Source organism: Pholis gunnellus (genome assembly GCF_910591455.1).
Source record: "Pholis gunnellus genome assembly, chromosome: 5".
NCBI lineage: Eukaryota > Metazoa > Chordata > Actinopteri > Perciformes > Pholidae > Pholis > Pholis gunnellus.
Window position 1 is genome coordinate 11,292,068 of NC_136531.1, and position 18,210 is coordinate 11,310,277.

General features: G+C 39.2%; 1 protein-coding gene across 1 annotated transcript; it reads right to left on the reverse strand.

The window, feature by feature from the left end:
* Window positions 1-1,335: 1,335 nt before the first annotated feature.
* On the reverse strand, window positions 1,336-17,902 carry usp53b (ubiquitin specific peptidase 53b). Its single transcript, XM_079160330.1, has 17 exons — window positions 17,836-17,902; window positions 16,198-16,394; window positions 15,573-15,727; window positions 15,329-15,421; window positions 15,033-15,167; window positions 14,503-14,616; window positions 14,187-14,269; window positions 13,168-13,273; window positions 11,375-11,521; window positions 10,947-11,096; window positions 10,689-10,857; window positions 7,801-7,923; window positions 6,943-7,669; window positions 5,055-5,116; window positions 3,474-3,552; window positions 2,557-3,359; window positions 1,336-2,146 (listed from the first exon to the last, which is right to left on the reverse strand). The coding sequence occupies exons 2-17, from the start codon at window positions 16,289-16,291 to the stop codon at window positions 2,070-2,072; spliced, it is 3,117 nt and encodes a 1,038-aa protein (XP_079016456.1). The 5' UTR covers window positions 16,292-16,394; window positions 17,836-17,902; the 3' UTR covers window positions 1,336-2,069.
* Window positions 17,903-18,210: the final 308 nt, after the last annotated feature.

Below are 18,210 nucleotides of genomic sequence, written 5' to 3' on the forward strand. Positions count from 1 at the left end.
TATTTTACAGATGAAGACAACAAGTAAATAACATAATTATTGGAAATAAATTATATAAGCATTAGTCACATAAGAAAGCACAAAAAACAGTGAGACAACATTTAGTTCAATCTGGTTAATACACTCCAACTGAACGTTATCTAATCCAGTAGTTTAGAGATTTCTTCTTTGAATATATTAGATATCTTAAATGAACAGTAAAATGAATGATTTTAATTACAACTGCACAATCTTGTGTAAACGCATCCTTATATGATGTTATTTGAACGATTAGACTGCTTGAGTAAAGTGAATTTAAACAGTGTCAATAAATAAACAATGACAAACGCAAGTGGATGCTCAACATACAAGTTTAGGTGCACACACACACACACACACACACACACACACACACACACACACACACACATAAATCCCTAAACACCATCCTTTAGTGTCAGACGACACAAACACAACACACACAAACACAGGAGATTAGGTGACTGTGCGGTTTAACTAGTTGAGAAATACCTGGATGAAGGTTATTGTGGGAATAGAGAAATACTAAGTGAAAAAATGTGCATTAATGGCTCTATATTTAGGAAAAGATTTAAATCCCACAAAAGAAAATGTATATCAATATTTTAAAGTTGAACAACACTGATTTTCATGTGTTTTCGGGAATGTCGGCTGTACAGAATACAACATACGACAACATTCATACTAATGTTAAAAAAGCTTCCAAATTAACTGTCAATTTTCAATTTAATAAATTGTTTTTGTTACAATTAAGTAAAATCTAATATAAGTTATGTTTGTTGGACTCAAAGTCCAGTACTATCATGCTCATGCGTATGCTGTACACACAGCTAGTAAGACTTTGTAAAGGCCACATGCAGGTTTGAGAACATTAGTCTTACAAACTAAAATAATTGTTGTGTTGTATGGTCAATATCAAATAGGCATACTAATTATATTGGCATCATTATGAAAATACCTGCAAATACAGTCCTGTTAAAACCAGTCTACTTCAAAAGGAAGACTGGTAAAATACTATTTGACATCACTGTGAATTACAAAAAAAGATCACAAGACCCAACACAATCAAAGGTAGAATACAAATGGTGACGTGGTCGTACAGTATATAATGACCTACTGAATAACATGAGGGCTACCCCAACTACAGAACATCATAGTCACCAAATTGAAGGATTTGTAGACTGCCAGAAACTGAACACAGTCATGCTAAATCACATTTTGAGAAAGATCTTTCCATATCAATGAATAATGGCAGAATAATCTTTGTCGACAGATTTTTTTACAGCCAAACGAGTTGACAAGTACAGGGCAGCCCCAAGTCATTCATTAACACAGACATGTTGTAAAATAACTGATAAATGATAACAAGTCTAAAGAAAGCAGTAACTGAAGTGTTGCAACGTCCGTTCCCTGGTGTCCTAAAGCCCTCAAAGTGCATAAAGTTTGACGTTTGCCCAGATATTACTCCTTTGACTAGTGTAAATAAGTAAGCCATAACCTGCTGCTTTTAATTTGTTGTGTAGAATGACATCATATTCTGTTATAGTATCTTAAATATATATTTTCACGAGCAGTGATTTGCCTTCACACTTCCTTCTTTTATCTTTGTCTAACTACGGTACAGTTAGTCTCTCGTGCCTTACTTGAAATATATTGGTATATCATAAATTCTTCTGCACTTCTGTAGGACTACTGCACAAGTAACAAAAATACACATTTAAACTGGACATAAGGTGATTAAAAAGAATAATAAAGATTCAAGAACCCTTTGTGCAAACTAAAATCAGTCCAGATTTTGGTTAAAACTAAATCTTATTGCAGCAATACTGCGGGACGATGGAAGACAGCACAGAATGCGTGATGGTTGACTATCCGTCAAAATATACGCACAGCATTCAGTAATAGTATTACTTATGTGACAAGCTTGCATAAACAAATTCCACTCGATTTGGAGATTCTTCAACACGTTTCCATTCTTTAACTCTTTGGCATCCAGTTTGTACTCTACTGACCACTGTCCTTCCATGTAAACAAACCTTACCAAGTAACACTCATAAAAAACCACGTTCATCCAGTCCTTTGGCTGTCACTGGGTTCCATTTTGCAGTGGGTTTATTGCTATTATGGCCTGTAAAGAAAAAGAGCCTTGTTTAAATTATAAAAAAAACTGAATACTGTCATTTGTCAGGTAGGAGTGGGCATAAAACCTCCTGTGTAGCATTTTATATTGTGGTTTTGATATATATATATATATAGTGAAATAGTAAATTGTCTTAATAATTAATTGAGCAACTGTTAATGTATTCAAAATAACCAGACAGGAATCAACGCAAGGTACTTCATTACACCGATGCAGAAATTATCAAAACATACAATAGATGTGCTGACTCGTTTACCACACTGTCCTCAATGGGCTGAAAACACCAGACATTAAAGGAATATCTGCTTCAGCTGAATATATCTATATTTCTCAGTTTATACGGTATGTTTTCAGAATGGTCAGCCCTACATTCAGGTTTGCATATTAGAGAGGCTTACTTGTTTCAGGTCTGGCTTTTGGCACATCTTGTGAGTATGTGTCAGTGGGGAGTGTGTGGCTGGTATCTCTGCGCTCAGTCACGACCACTGTCCGCGGCACCGTGGCTGAGAGGACAAGAGGCCTCTGGTTGTGGTACTTGAGGCGGTATGTTTCCGTCATACAGTTATCCACAGTGAAGTATGTTGTTAGAGAAACCTCTTGAGCTGGCGCTGCTTGTTCCACCCTGCATCCAGTCAGTCTTTCCTCACTTTCACATGATGATGGGGTACTCCTCTCTGGGTCAGAGCCCGACTTGGAACTTGCATCGGAGAAGGTTCTGAGGCCTGAAATGTCAGGCCTCCTGTGCGGACTAACATAGGACGTGGACGAAAGTCGAGGACTCGATGGAAAGGGTTCTTGAAGCATCCTCGGACGAAAGACCGCGGGGCTCGTTTCCCCCTGGTGAGGAGAGATCCGCTGGGTCGGTCGAAGGTGAGGCGACCCCGTCGTGCCGAGCTGGCGCTGATTGTTCAGTTGGAGCAGTTCTGCAGTCACATTGCTGGGAGGGTGGTGCGGCAGGGTTACATGAGGACACTGGGATTCAGAGGTGCCAGTGTTTTCTCTGTCCTCGGGCTCAGAGAGAGCGAGATCATCGGAGCTGTTCCATTCAGAGCTGCTGGTTTTTGTAATGTGCCTCAGAGCTGAACTTTCTCCTGTGTGCCCTCTGCAGTTGGTCTGCTCACTCGGCCTGTTGTCTGAACCAGTGGACTCCCTCTCTGACGATACTGCTTTTCTGGAGGTACAAGTGTACTTTGATTTCCGTCTACAAGAAAGAACGATGGAAATTATAATTTAATATGAATGGAAATCCAATTTATGAGTCGATATAGTGTCATACTAGAACAAGTTATATATAGTTTTTAACAAAGGGCACTACCTCGCACTTGGACTGCACTTTAGATGTGAATGTGAAACTTGGTCATGGTTCTTTCCCTGAGGTTTGGGTTGATGTTTACCTATGACAGATAAAAACAAAGGTGATCAAAATATAGTGAGCGAGGAAGATTTAAAAATTAAATATAAAGTTGTATTGCTCGCCTCCTTTTATAGTAATTACAGTATTACATACTGTAATTCATATTTACATACTGTAATTAGTGCAAGAGGTAATATATTTTTATCTTCTGACCTTCCCTCTTCTTTAGAGTTCAATTTAACAAATTAAGAAGATAGAAAATCTTCTAAACTATGTCAGAAAATAAAAATCTTAAGAATACAACAAATGAGAAGACATTCGAGGAAGAAGATTAGAGACAAGTGGAACAAAAAGAGATTTGAGTGCAATGAGTGAGATTCATGCTTTCTCAGAATTTAGAGATCGAATGCAGAATCCTGAGAATTAAGTCATAATCTGCCAAATCGCAGATTTTAGACTTTAATCACATAATTCAGATTTATTTTTCTCCTAATCTTCTTTCCTAAATATTAACTAGGCATGTATGCACACACTTACAATAAAACTAAATGAATCAAAAGTAGAGACCAAGTCGAGACAAAATCATTCTACACATTTTACGATGAAACCGATGCTCCCTCTGGACACCAGGTGGCAGCAGAAGAGTTTTAATCACACTCGACTTTCTCACAGCTGGATGAACCAGCCAGCACGCTCACTCAGCGTGGTGCTGAATTCCTTCCCTTTAAAAATAGATGTGTCATTCTTTTCTTTGCCGTTGCCCCGGAGAGGCCCATGCAAGGATAAAAGCGTTAGCTGTCTGTTGGTAACACTGGCGATAGATGCACATAGCCTCGATAAAGTATCATGTGCAGCGCACTCAAAGTACTGCATGAAACAGAAAGATATTTATGAGAATGCCGGCAGCCACGTCCAGCTGTGCTATCTGAATAAGCTTTGTGGGATTATCATCAGATTAATGCCAGTGCAGGGCTGACTGGGTGAAGGGGTGAAGAAGCCAGTCCGAGCTCAGAAATCAATCTTCAATTACTCTCACATTACCAGCTCACACTTCATCTGTTAGACTAACAGGAACATAGAGAAAGAGAGAAATGAATAACCTTTCTTCCTCTCTTTGAAATTAAGTTATGTAAGGTGTGCATAAATACCAAACGTATTTTGCATTGACAGAAAACTGGTAGATCTTGTGTTTACAAATCTGAAACCGCAAGACTCATAATTCTTAATTTCCCTGTAAATCTTTCTCTGGAAGTATAGCAGATTAGATGTGAGACATAACTTACCCTGACATGTTCTTCTCTTCTCTTATCATGTTGTGATTTTCACCTCATGCTATTTTGATTGTTGGTGTCTCATCCTATACTTATTTTTCCTCCTCTGCTTTTTAAAACACTGCCATTATATATTTTTTTTAAAGATGACTTGATGTGGGGTTGATTATTAATTTCACTCGTTGTCGAGTGACTATCAAAACCATTTATTTAATTAACTTATTACAGTCTAAAGACTCAAAAAGGAAGCCTTTAACATCTTGTAACTTACCATTGTTTGAAGGTGAGGACATTATACTTGATTTGGCATCGCCTCCCTTTTGGTGCAGCTGACTGAAAATAAAACACTAAAATTATTCTACACAGGTTTTCAATCAATCCTGTTTCCATGATATGTCAATTCGTTTTTTGAAAAAGCAGTAAGCACAGCAAGCAACAAACAAACCAACTTTCATGGTCATGGGCATCAAATATTGCAAAGCACCAAGGGAAAAACACTGGCAGCGTCTGCTCATGTCCAACTTGATGTTAATGTCCACATTTATTTGATTCTATTTGTACTATTGTTGCTTAAAATGTCTTATATAAAGCATTATGTATTGTTTGATACTGATTCAGTTTGTATTTGTTGACAGTAAGTATATATATAAACAGTAGTTCCTGGTGCCACTTCCTCTTACAGTCACATTAAGTGCATTTTCTCCTAATAAATGCAGAGGAGTGAAGCACATTAACAAGAATATACAGCTGCAACACTAACCAACAACATCTTAATATTTATCATCAATTTACTATCACGATATCCTTCATTTGAAGAAAACCATGCCCACATATACATATATATCCCCAGTAATGTTCAGAACATTTCAGGAAAACATTTCTATTTTGATGTTGCAATTTACATGAAGCATTCAATAAAATGCTCTGCCTACAGATGTTTACTGTCCACTAAAGTAAAACAACAGGAAGGTGTGATGTTTTCTGGAGAAAGATTGAACAATCTGTGTCGATTATATGAACTTCACTCAGCTGTACTTCAATCGAGAAGTTTCAGCTTTCTTCCTGCTACATTCATATTATATATAGCACAAGGTATTTGAAAGGTAATGTCATGTGTCCTCTTGCAGTTCACTTTTAGCCTAGTTTCCAAAGTATTTCTGACTGATGAAGCAGACACTGTAGTGTCATCAGCCATCACGACTCTCAGAATAACAAACTAGTGAAAGAATGTACTGAAGGAAGTGAACCGAGAAATGGTTGAAAAGCATGTGGTCCGTCAATATTCACTGCTAATTACATACAAATTTCATTATTTCCATGGTGGAGCCTAATTACTTAATGACAAAGATATTTATATAAACTTAGACTGCTGCTAATATAAACCAACACGATTTTCTTCCATGAATTAAAGGGTTTCTAATTTCCATGGACATATCCGGTTAAAGGATAGGTTCCCATTTTTTTAAGTAATTCTTAAAACAAGTCAGGTGCCCAATCATTCCTCCTGTTCATACTGGCCATTAAAACATTCCTTCCTAATATACTTTCTATGCAAGTGATGGGGGACAAAATGTCCAGTTAATAGTATTTGATTTACAAAACCATGTGGTTATTTCATATATTTAGTTATGGAATTACCTTGAATAAGCTTCGTCGACTTTTGCTTTGAACGATACACCAAATTTTCCACCTTCGCCAAAAGCTTTTGTATGCGATGTTTTGATGTTTTTGGAAGTTTGGAAGATATCCAGTTGATTTGTTTAACTCAGATTGCTGAAGGCCTATTATTATCTGCAGATAAACTTTAGAATGCACTCTTACATAAAACATGTTTTACCCATCACTTCCATTGAAAGCGCTTTAGGAAGTAATCTTTTAATGGTCAACTTGAACAAGAGGAATGATTACAACAACAGAAAAACAAGTTTCAACCTTAATATGGACACCTGGATATTATTTTAAGACAGACTTGAAACATTTTGAACCTATCCTTTAAACTCACATACCACACTTGTAGTTCTTCAGATAATCCAGTACTTATTTATTTACTTCCTTACTTACAGCTGTAACAACTAAGAGATTAATTTACCTTGTAATGTTCCCACTTCTTGAATGTGTAACCTCCTTATAAAACATGTCCCTTGAACAATGTTTCTTACCTTTGCAGCTGTGCCTCTGGTGTTGATCTCTGGTCTTTAACAACAAAGCCATCGACGCCAGGGGAGTCAGGATTGGTGGAGCCACTGCTGAGTCTATCGCTGCTCTCATAGCCGGACTCTGTCCTTTGGATGGTCCAGGTATCACTTCGCAGCAGTGTCTTTGGCCCCCCCTTAAGTCTGCTGCCCCTCTGCTGGTTGGTCCTGCTCTCTGACTCTACAGAGCTGTGGCTCTCAGTCTCATGCCGCTGCTCGTCCTCATAAATTGTCATTAAACACTTCTGCTTCCTATCGTCTCTGGTTCGTACGTATTCCCGCTCGCGGTCTCGGCTTTGTTCAGCGTGCACTCTTTCCTGTGATGAAGGCTTACTGTGCCGGGGGCTGTCGTGCTGCTGTTGACGGCGCTGCTCCAGTTCGTTCAGAACAGTGTCTACATTCAACACCTCCCGAATGGGTCTCCAAGTGGACTTCGATTTATTGCGGCTTCCTTCACCTCCACTTTTTTCCCATTGCTCCTGGCAGCTATCCTGATCAGGGCGACTTGGTGAAGTGTTGTTCCTCCGGCTGTGCCCACCACCCTGCGTACTGAAGGACTGCCCACGTGGCTCCTGAGATCCTCTGCTTGAATGGTTTGATGACTTCTCGGTGCGTGGATAGGTTTTTAATTTTTGGTCCACAGGAGTCCTCGGTCCATTCTCTGGAGGAGATGAAGATCTTGCATGTGCCATTTCTAGAGAGAATAGAAACGTATCATCGATCCACATGCTCTGACGTACGTTATTTTTCTACACTGGCTTGCCCCTGTATGCCTTTTGCCTCTCTATTATCAGTGTTTCCTATTATGCAGATACGATGCTCTACCTTTGTGTTGTGATTGGTCCGTTTTCCGATGCCCTCGATCCTTTTTTGATGTTTCACTTGGCCTCTGCAAAGTCTCCATGAAAGGTTCCTGGAATTTGCTGGGACTGCCAAGGGGAACTTTCACTGAGGAAAAGAAATATTGAAATGGCAGATGAATGGTTGCTCACGGATATTATTTAACTTTTGATATATGTTGGGCTCTTTTGGGTAACCTTTTCTGATTCTGACTGAAGACATCAGTGAAGCAAATAGAAAATAATTGCTATTTGGGCCTAAATTCCCTTTACCTGCATAAAACATCATGGGGTATGAACAACCAATTAGGGTGTGACGCAACCATTTATGTAAGTACATTTTAACGGGTACCACATGATATATGAGGCTTACCATAGAGCATATGTGATAGCCCTGCATCATGTGCAAGGCTCAGACAAATTCACACCGGAGGTATTTAGCTTGAGGTAACAAGGGCTACCCAGCTAGCTCATTCATTACATATTTCAATGTCGCTATAATTTCTGCAATATGGCACTCTCCCCTTGAATCTTTTCTACAAACGAGGCAAGAGACAAAACCACCCAAAACATCTCACCAAAGAACGGATGCTAGTACATCATTAGCAATGTTAAAATGTTAAAAATGTACCAACCCTGTGGTGTGTTTCTTTGGCTCTGTGGCAAGAAGGTCCCCGTGAGAAACAAGAGATGCAGTGAACTGCTTCTAAATCAGCACATTCACCCAATAGCAGTCTTTCACGTTTACATCTTAACTTCATCTTTCTGCATGTTAGCATTGTTTCCTTCTTAATCGTTGTGTTTTTATCCATCTAACACTTGAAGAAGATGCTCCATATTATTGTGAGGATCCACAGTAAGACACGATATTAAGAGTGTAATAAATCCTCTCTGAAACATGAGGTAGAAAAAGGAGAGCGTAATGCTGTGTGCATGTGCATGGCTGCTGGATGTTGCAGCAGCGGTGAGTAACAGCAGTGAGTAAGCTGTAGTATTATGGAGGTCCAGATTTGTTCATGAAGCCTAATGCTGACATTTGGGTAGTTCCACTGAAAATATACTAGATACTAGATTTAGATGGAGTACTCCTTCCACAACTGCCAAGTACTTAACCAGTTCACACTCCATCATGCTGCCTGAAGTTATACAGGGACTCTCAAGCTTAGTAATGCAAGTAAAGTGTAACACTGCCGGGCAGTTGTCTTTGTTAGATGTAGCTGAAAGAGTGGATGAGATGTACAGCAGGGCAAATTAACAGCAAAGTATCAGTTAACCTCAATACAAACCAATTAAATAAAAGACAAAACAGCAAATAATGCATTCAATACGTGTAATAGATATTTTTTAACGGAGCCATTTCTCACTCTAAAACAAAAAAACAATCACTTACGCTTATTTTCATAAAAACAAGAATCCAGTCCCATGCCAGTCAAAGTGTCTGGGCTCCACACTAAAGCAAAACAATCCATCCAAACGGGCAAGGCGCCATTGCCAAAAAAAACCAAGCAGATAAATTAATGGAGGCAAACATCGGAAATGTCTAGGGGAGGAGTGAGAACCGTGGAGCAGGAACAGGAGTGCGCTTGGCCACAGGAGCAGGGATTAGGGAGGGAGGCGTGGGTGGTAATCTGCGTGCAACAGAGGCATCATCCTCATGACAAGTTCAAGCCAGCACACAGGGCAGGACAATCTTTCTGCCTACGGTTTAACAGCATTCTCTCAATCCCGATGCAAACCACAACTGTAATTTGCAGAGTGAAATGATTATTCCCATGGGTGCTGTCTATCTGATGTTGAATTTGGCTAAGTGATACATTCATAAAAATTGTTCAGACTCTCTAATAGACTGGGATTTATGGAAATTAAATTATTAGACAAATTTAAATTTACAGTTATTAATCATCAATATTAAATACACTCCTCTGTTATTTAGAAAATAAATTATTGTATTAATGTCAGTGGAAAGTTTAGTTAGATAAACTATATCACCTATGTATACAGCAATAAAAACAGAGTTTTTATATGAATATAAGGCATATGTGCAAAAAATTTGGGAAAATATGTAGTTACATTCATTTTATTGGGCACATAAACTGAAGACTGACAAGGACATTAGCTGCCTAATGTTACCTCACCATCATGTGTGTTAGAGTGAGACTCTCAAACATACTTTACTGCATGCATGCTTCACTTTTTGGATAATTCCATGATACTTTACAAAGTTTCATCTTGATCATCTTGGGGTAATCTGGACCGAGTCATTATTAAATTCCAGTGGCGGGCCGTGCATTTTATACCTGGGCCTTCTGACTGGCACGTCAAAGAATACGCTCAACATGTCAATCTAAAGATCTGATTGGTTGAAGACTATGACAATCAACAATATCGTCCCCATTTACTTAGACTGCAAAGGCTCTCTAGCGGGCATCGGGCCTCTCTCCTCACATAGAGACATAGGGGCTGAATCTGATTGGATAAAAGCTCTCCTTAAAACAAGCTGTGCTGGAAGCAGCGCTGCAGGCTGGAAGCAGAGCAACAGAGGAAGACAGGAGTTGTGCAATGAGAAAATAAGCTAATGGGAAAAATATTATAATACATGTAGTGTAATTGTGAAAAAATATTAAATGATAAAATAGCTATAACTTTGTGATTCTGTTTAAGCCAGCAGAAAAGGCTTAGCTGGCCCTGACGGCCCACCACTGATACATTCTGTTATGGTAGTGGTTTGTGATACCATGGTTTGGGTCTGCACTTCTTGTAGAGTGCATTGATTGGCGTATATAAACTATACGATGCTGATGTAAAGGCCTTAAGTAATATGAAGTAATATGTATTCCAAGGTGGTCAAAGTAGACAAGGTTTTAATTGTCTTACCTGTCCCGTCACCATTCATTTGGGCTTTGTACCGAGGACACATGGTGGTTTGTCTCGGTGCATCTTCATTGGACACTGGAGATCCCTCCGGATTGGTGTAAAATAAAAGAAGCGGCTGGTAATGTCCCCTGACACATTTAGCGGCAACATCTTTCCATTTGGATCCAATCTTGGTTGAAAAAACAGGAGAGTGCGATATAACAGCATGTAACACACAGTAACAGGGATAAAGCAGATTAATAACACAGAGAGCCTAACCTCCTTTACAGTAGCATCATCGAAAAACATCCATTTTGAAGATTTGGTGTGATAGGCAAAGGCCGAGTAGTGTTTACTCGAAAAACAGATCATCCCCACCAGATGAAGCTCACTCCGTTTGGCATTTTCGTCCGTGACACGGTTGAAAAGCTGAAATAGAGCAAATTGAGACAAGTTTGATCTCCACATGTTTCTCTTTGGCAGATGCTAAATCCTATGAGAATAAAATCTATGTGTCTGTTTTTGATACTCTGTTGAAGTGTTGTTGTTTATTAGACATTACAGTACACTGACCTTCATCATTACTAGTTTAACGAGAAAAAAAATCATACAATAGCTGTCAGCTGTGATTATTGTAATTTAGTACGAGTAAATGACAATTTCATCTAACTGATTTGTCATTTCATGAAGTTTGCTTCAGCTCTTACCCCACACAGGTTCAAACGTGGGCCAAGTGACCGAATGACGTCGTCCGTGAGATCAGACTGCTCAGCATCCCATACAAATCCAATAGTGACAATCTCTGGACAGTTCATGAGCACACGGCGGATCTTGATACTTTGACCGCAGTTGCTCTGCAAAATATGAAGAAAAACAAATGAAGGTCCATAATATTATCAACTGATAAACAAGAAAGACATTAAGTCCTAATACTACTTTGCAATTTAATAGTGCAAGAACTGTCTCCAAGCAGTGTCTTTAAAGAGACTTAATATCTGAAATTAAAATGCACAGTAATAGAAAATGAGACAAGGAGCAGCTGGTTTAAAGGTGATTTATACGAGTTTGGAAGCATTTCTATTGCCCGTCAAGGGCTCTCGACATTGCGACGTCTGAGCCGGCGGCTCGTAGCCAACGGTGCTAACTAATAGTGCAAACTAAAGCAAAAGTACTGGCAGAGCTAACAGTGTTTACCTGAAGGGGGAACCGGAAGATGGGTGCTACGCTTCCGCAATGATGCCGTTGGTCAGGACGGTGTTATCAGTTGTAACCGCTGTACGAAAGCAGTGCATGAGCTAATCAGTGGGGCACGCTCACATGCATGAACATGAAATAAAAGCACGCACGGCCGGCCTGACTTTGTCAACAAAGCAAGGAGAAGCTCGGATAACAACTCAAATAAAGGGAGAACAACTTCATTCTCTGCTCAAGTAGACATTACTCCACATCTTTACATAACAAATAGTTGTTTACTGCTATATTAATGCTTTGTTGCACATTAAAGCATTTTTTATTTCTGTTTCTTGAACAGCTTGGCCCAATTAAGTCAAAATTGCCAGGTTTTGTAATTCTGAACAAAATGGTGCAGACTCCTGGATGTGTTGCTGATAAATTTGTTAGCTAACAAGATACAAAGATCTTATTTCTATAACGTTTACACACAACAAACAATAGAAACAAAGATACAGGAATAAAACCAAAAGGAAAACCAGTAAGAACCAAAGTAACAAGGAGCATTACTCAAAATGAATAATACATCAACCATACAGGAATAAAACTAACAAGACAGAAACCAGTCAACCAGACACAAGATCTAAAATGTGCAGCGACTAAAAGTGAAATTGATCTTTGTTTTTCAAATCTCAGAAATAAATAAATTAGCAAATTTCCCCAAATGTCAAAGTAATAGGTTGTGGCTTTGTCTCTGTATCTCTCTCTGTCACATACTGAAATAAAACTTGTGACCTATCACTTCAAAATGTCATAATAAGGACTATTGTGAGATGGGAAAAGTGCCAGACAGCCCGTATTATCTGCACATCAGTATCACTAAGTCAGCACTGGGGCTCGGATTTTCTGTAAGAATCACGGGTTAAGGGAACAGAGCACTCAGCTTCATCCAACTGATGCACACGGATGAGGAAGACAGCGGTAGCAACTACAGATGAGAGAACAGTGGATATACCCCCTTACTGCTATTTATATCCTAACACTAGTCTGGCACCGTCTCCTTCCGGACGCTTCAAGTGCAGAGTCGTAGCAGAAAGCACAGAATGTACTCTACTTAGCTGCAAGAATAATCTTTGTGTCCATGTTACAGAAACATATACTAACTGTTCAGCAGAACGGCTAAATTATTCATTAACGGCTGACAAATCAGCATTTACTTTAAATATGGTTTGATTCAGCCAGACGAATGTATTAAGCCACGACTTAAAGATGTCTGATTTGTTCAAAAAAACATCACCATGAAAATGAACAATGACAATAAGTGACATACCGGACAGCTTCGTTGGTCACCTGTGTTGTTTGCTGCCTGCAGCAATTCTCCAAACATGTCTGACCTGAGCCGTTCGTTCTTCCCCAACATGCGATCAACCTGTTGGCTGAGCATAAAAACAGAGACTGTATCAATAGTTAGTTCCAAATATTATCTTTTTAAATGTATTTTCAAATTATTATTTACTTTTTAACTATCATAGTTAGCACTCAGTGGATACATTCCTGTGTATCTGTGACAAACAGTAACTGTTTTCTTGTAATCCATGTGAAATGTTTTAAATTGGGACTTTATTAGGTACACAATCCAATACAACAGATCTGCCACAAATTCTACATAAGGAAAATTATAATGTTTAGTTTTTGTTGACATTGTCAGAGAGGTTAATGTCATAATATATGAACTGGACTGCATTATATAAAAATGAATTTCTAATATTATTCCCCCCTCATGTTTGGAAAGAAAGGAAAACATTAGAAACACATCTGAATATCATGCAATCCAGTTGGACACCACTGCAAACTCCGACCTCAATAATAAACAATAATATAAAATACAGTTATAATAATACCACCCTGGCAGTGTCAATCAAAACGGAACATTTGTATCATTGTGAATGTAGAATTTATGGAGGACACCTACAATTTACAATATCTATAACATACAGTTATTGTGTGCAGTGTGCAGATTTGCCTTGTTCATCTAATCCTTGCTTTGACAGGACTCAAGTGAAAATGCATGCAGAAAGTGAGTTGAGGAGGAATTGTGCACTTTTTGCAAAAAAGGGAAAAGATCTCATAAAAGACCAAACAATAGATTCGTTGATAATAATCAACACTTGCTTTTAAGGTGTGACTGCTAGAGGACAGGAAGGAAATTGATCTAAGATGCTTAAAATTGCAATCAAATACTTTTCTGGTAATCTTACTTAATACTTTGACATTTAAATCAGGATTAGCACTCTGGCCTGACTTTTGTATCCCATTTTTTAAAGCCATGGCAGTAAATCAAGCACTCACCATAAAGCTGTGGTTGAGACATAGTGTACAAATTCTGTGAATGGGTGTGGGTCTGAAGATGCACCACAGCAGCGACACACAAACTGCAAAAGAAAAAAACTGTGTGTTATATTACAGATTTCATTTTAGTAAAAGTGTATATTCCTGTGACCAGTCATTAACATTTACACGAGAGTTAGAGCAGCTGTTGGAGTCTTACTTTATTGTTATTAGTATACTTAGTTTTTATCCCTATGTACTGTACTTCACATGAATATACATCTAATTATTATGGGTTTTCTTAGCAGATAAAATGACTAAAAAAAAAATGTGTTACCTGCTCATACAGCATCATTGCAAACTTCTGGTGGGTGATGCAGGATTTGGATGAACATGCGTCCGTCGCAGTGTCTGAAACGATGTGTAAGTGAATTCGCTCGAGGATGTTCTCCTATAAGAAATAAAAGCAGATATAGTGCAAATATTGAATACATGCAATTGCACAGTGTTTCCTTACAAACTATAAACTGAGCAGAACATGTTTGTGAAACACTTAAAACATCCATTGTATTGTAGATTATGAAATGTAGATTATGAAATTGTATAGCTTCTGATGTGAAGTCAGACTGAACTATACAAACAAGTGGATTTTAGATGATATAGGCACTACACAGACAAAGATCAAACACACAAATGTCAGCCAGAAGGGAAACATGATCAACTAAAGCCAACATACTGCGACTCTACTTCTTTCTACCTTCAGTGTTACAGAGAAGAAAGCACCGTAACATAATACACAGTTACAGTGGAAAGGTCTTCCACTGGATGCTACTTTGAATAAAAGCCAAAGGCACAGCATCAACGTACAAAGCACTCAGCAGCATCATCCATCAGGCCAAGTTGGAAGCGTTGCTCATCCTTAAAGGTTTCAGCGAGAGCGTTACGCAGGCTGTCGGAGGGGAGCACGCGCTCTCTGCTCTGCTGAAACTGGCTGAAGATGCTCTGTGAAAGAAAAACTATGATTAGTTGCTGTCAAGAAAATGAACAGCAATTGCAAATTTCTTTTTTCTTCACCATTATCATAATGTAATGACAGATTAAATTAGAAATATTCAACCATAATACAAATAATGCCCGGTTTAGCCCAGAGTGCAGAAACAAACCTTCAAAGCACAGAAGATGCAGGCATCACCGAGACAGAAGTGACCTGAGAGCTGCCTCAGACTTCTTCTGAAGATGTCCAGCTGCCAAAGCACCTGTGACGGTTTAATGACAGCAAAATAAACATCAAAATACAGACATGCACAGAAACCCATTTCAAGGATTTTAAAAGCTCCAATTGAAGAGAAGGATCTTAAAAACAAGATTTTTTCAGTATTTTCGAGCTGGTAGAAAATGATTCTTCACCTGAACAGCGCTGTTCAGGAAGCAGCTATTTTGCCCGGGTTCATTCAGCAGGCCTTTGGTGAGCGCGAGAGACAGCATGCTCCCAGGCTGGTAGGATTTCTTCAGGCCGCCTCCGGGTTTTTTGAACATCTTTACCCATGCCATGGAGTTAGAGCCTGCAGCTGATACAAATAAATCCTCTGATTGACATGTATCTACTACATGATGTCACTCTCTTGTTTCACTAAAAGAGTGTGTGTCTGTGTCTTTACGTATTTAGTAAAGAGGTCAAAATGAATCATGAAAGTAAGGTTTACATTTTGTACTACCTTGTGATTTTAAGTGCCGTCATCATTTCAAGTGTTGATAGTAAAAAGCTAATTACACCTCATGGGTAACCTTAAAATTATCATATGAAAATATATCATATATTGTGGATGCTACCCACTCAAAACATACAAACATGTTAAATTCCTGTGATCTTCAATGCATTTTCATTTAATAGCTACACTAGTATACTGATGATTCAAAATGTGATTATTATTGCATGGCACTGGAGGCATATTAGGCCACCCTGGATGAAAGATTTCACAACATCACTATTCAAAATGCCTGACGGTTGGTTGCCAGATGAATCATGTCTTACCTTCTCCAGAGTTGGGTGGAGACTTGCTGCGGCTGGACATGCTGGGAGGTGGGAGCTGGTGCACTGGTCTGGCCATGGGCTCCATCCATTTCATCCCCACACCCCTCCGGAGCGGTTAGTCGAAAGCATTGTCAGGATCAGCCACAGAGCAGACTCAGCCATGTGCTATTGGACATTGAATGGCAAATGGACAATATCTGAGGACAGGTGGGAAAGGAGAGGGAAACCATTAACATGCTAATACAAGTCCACAGTGCAGAATAGCCAACGTATGCTCAAAATGCAGTGCAGAAGTCGTTTCCTGCATTTCTTTACTTGTTCGGAAACACTAAGATCTGAGCTTTGAGATGTGTGCCACCTTTACAATCTGCAGACTTCACGACCTGCATTGTGACCACACCGGCTAATGCAAGGACATAGCCATATTTCAATACATTTACACATGCTTATAGAGAAAAGACAATACACAACTCATAACTTATAGACATTCAGATACCTTTAGGTCTGCTTTTTTTGTACTTGACCATCCCATTGCTTCATCACTGACAGACTGTTCCAGTAAACACATTTATTTCTTCTTCTTAATTTACCTCTCTATTGAGTGGTAAATTAAGAAGAAGAAACAGAATAACAGAACAATAATACAAGGGACAAAAAAACTATTGATTCAAATATTTTCATATAATTGTATTATAACTATATCAAATTAAAGCCTAAAATGGTGCTTTGCTCTGGAACACTTTATTTGCTTATGGATAATGGGCTATTACAATAAACAGCTGCTATAGGAAATTAATAATCAACAAAAATAGCACGTTTTATTTTAAAATGAATTACATGAAGCTTCAAGCTACAATCTTTAACATGAATTTAAACAGGAGGTTCACTCCACCACCAAAATAACAAAACGACTGAAGCCTGTTGCCAGGCTTACTGTCTGCCACAAGGACCCACATGAGACATCGACTAAATTATGATTTGTTTTCATCTTAATCTGGTGCTGCTCTGGTTTGTTTACATTTGTAATGTTTACACTATAGGGGGGGGGGGGGGGGGGGGGGGGGGGGGGGGATATATCTGTATTTATTCATGATTAGATGAGAAAGTCACGCAAATTTCTGATAGTCTCATTTGTAAAGAAATCTATATGCTAAATAAATTACTGATTGCAGGCATTTAATTCATTTTGGGGTAAAAACAACAACAACAAAAAACTTTTTCATAAACGTTCCAACGTTTTCACCATGTAAATTCCTGTTTAAAGCCAACATTTGGTCTCAGTGCACACAAGTGTTTCTGCACCAGCCTCACTAACAACATGTGATGCCTGTATAAGGCCTATCTACGGTCTGACATAATGCACGTTTTTGCAATATGGTTCACAAAGAGGTCACACATCCTCGGTACCGAACGGTATTTTTGGCACATCCTGAGCTTTCCTGGGTTAAAAAACAAACAAAACCTAAAGCTGAGACGAGTGCGTTCCCACAGTAGGAAACGTGCTGCCAGCGTTGCCACAGCCTCACGGTCAACTGTATGTGGGAACAGCGCCCGGTCAGCGACAGTATAGCATAAATATGCCGCAACTCGCATTCATGCATTAACAAAAACAAGACCAAGCTTGCTCTGCCGACTCACCTTAAAGGGAAGCGGATACTTGCCTCCAATGGAAGCGCGTGGCGGTCCAGCTGTCAACAATCAAATCCCAACACTTCCCCCCCGAATCCTCTTAATAAAACTGGCTAGAAAACACTGCAGATATGTCCAGACGCATGTAACGCACTATCTGTCATACTGCAGCATTCCCAATCCCTCCGACACGAGCACAAGCGGCAGCTCGAGCCGCTGTTTGCAGCCACACAGACCCGGGCAGGACAGTGTTATTGCGGTTAAAAAAAAAAATCGTCCCTTCTTTCTGTACAAACGGGGCCAGTGATGGCCTGTGCATGTGCCAGAATGTCCGACGCGGATTAGTGATGTTTTGAGACTTGAGAGGTCAAACTCCGCCCCTAG

Excerpts from the sequence above, each read along its gene's own strand:
- usp53b (XM_079160330.1), bottom strand. The coding sequence starts at position 16,291 with ATGAAATGGATGGAGCCCATGGCCAGACCAGTGCACCAGCTCCCACCT. Across the intron at positions 14,617-15,032 it reads ATGATGCTGCTGAGTGCTTT|GAGAACATCCTCGAGCGAAT; the intron begins GTACGTTGATGC and ends TATTTCTTATAG. Across the intron at positions 13,274-14,186 it reads GTCTCAACCACAGCTTTATG|CCAACAGGTTGATCGCATGT; the intron begins GTGAGTGCTTGA and ends TTTTATGCTCAG.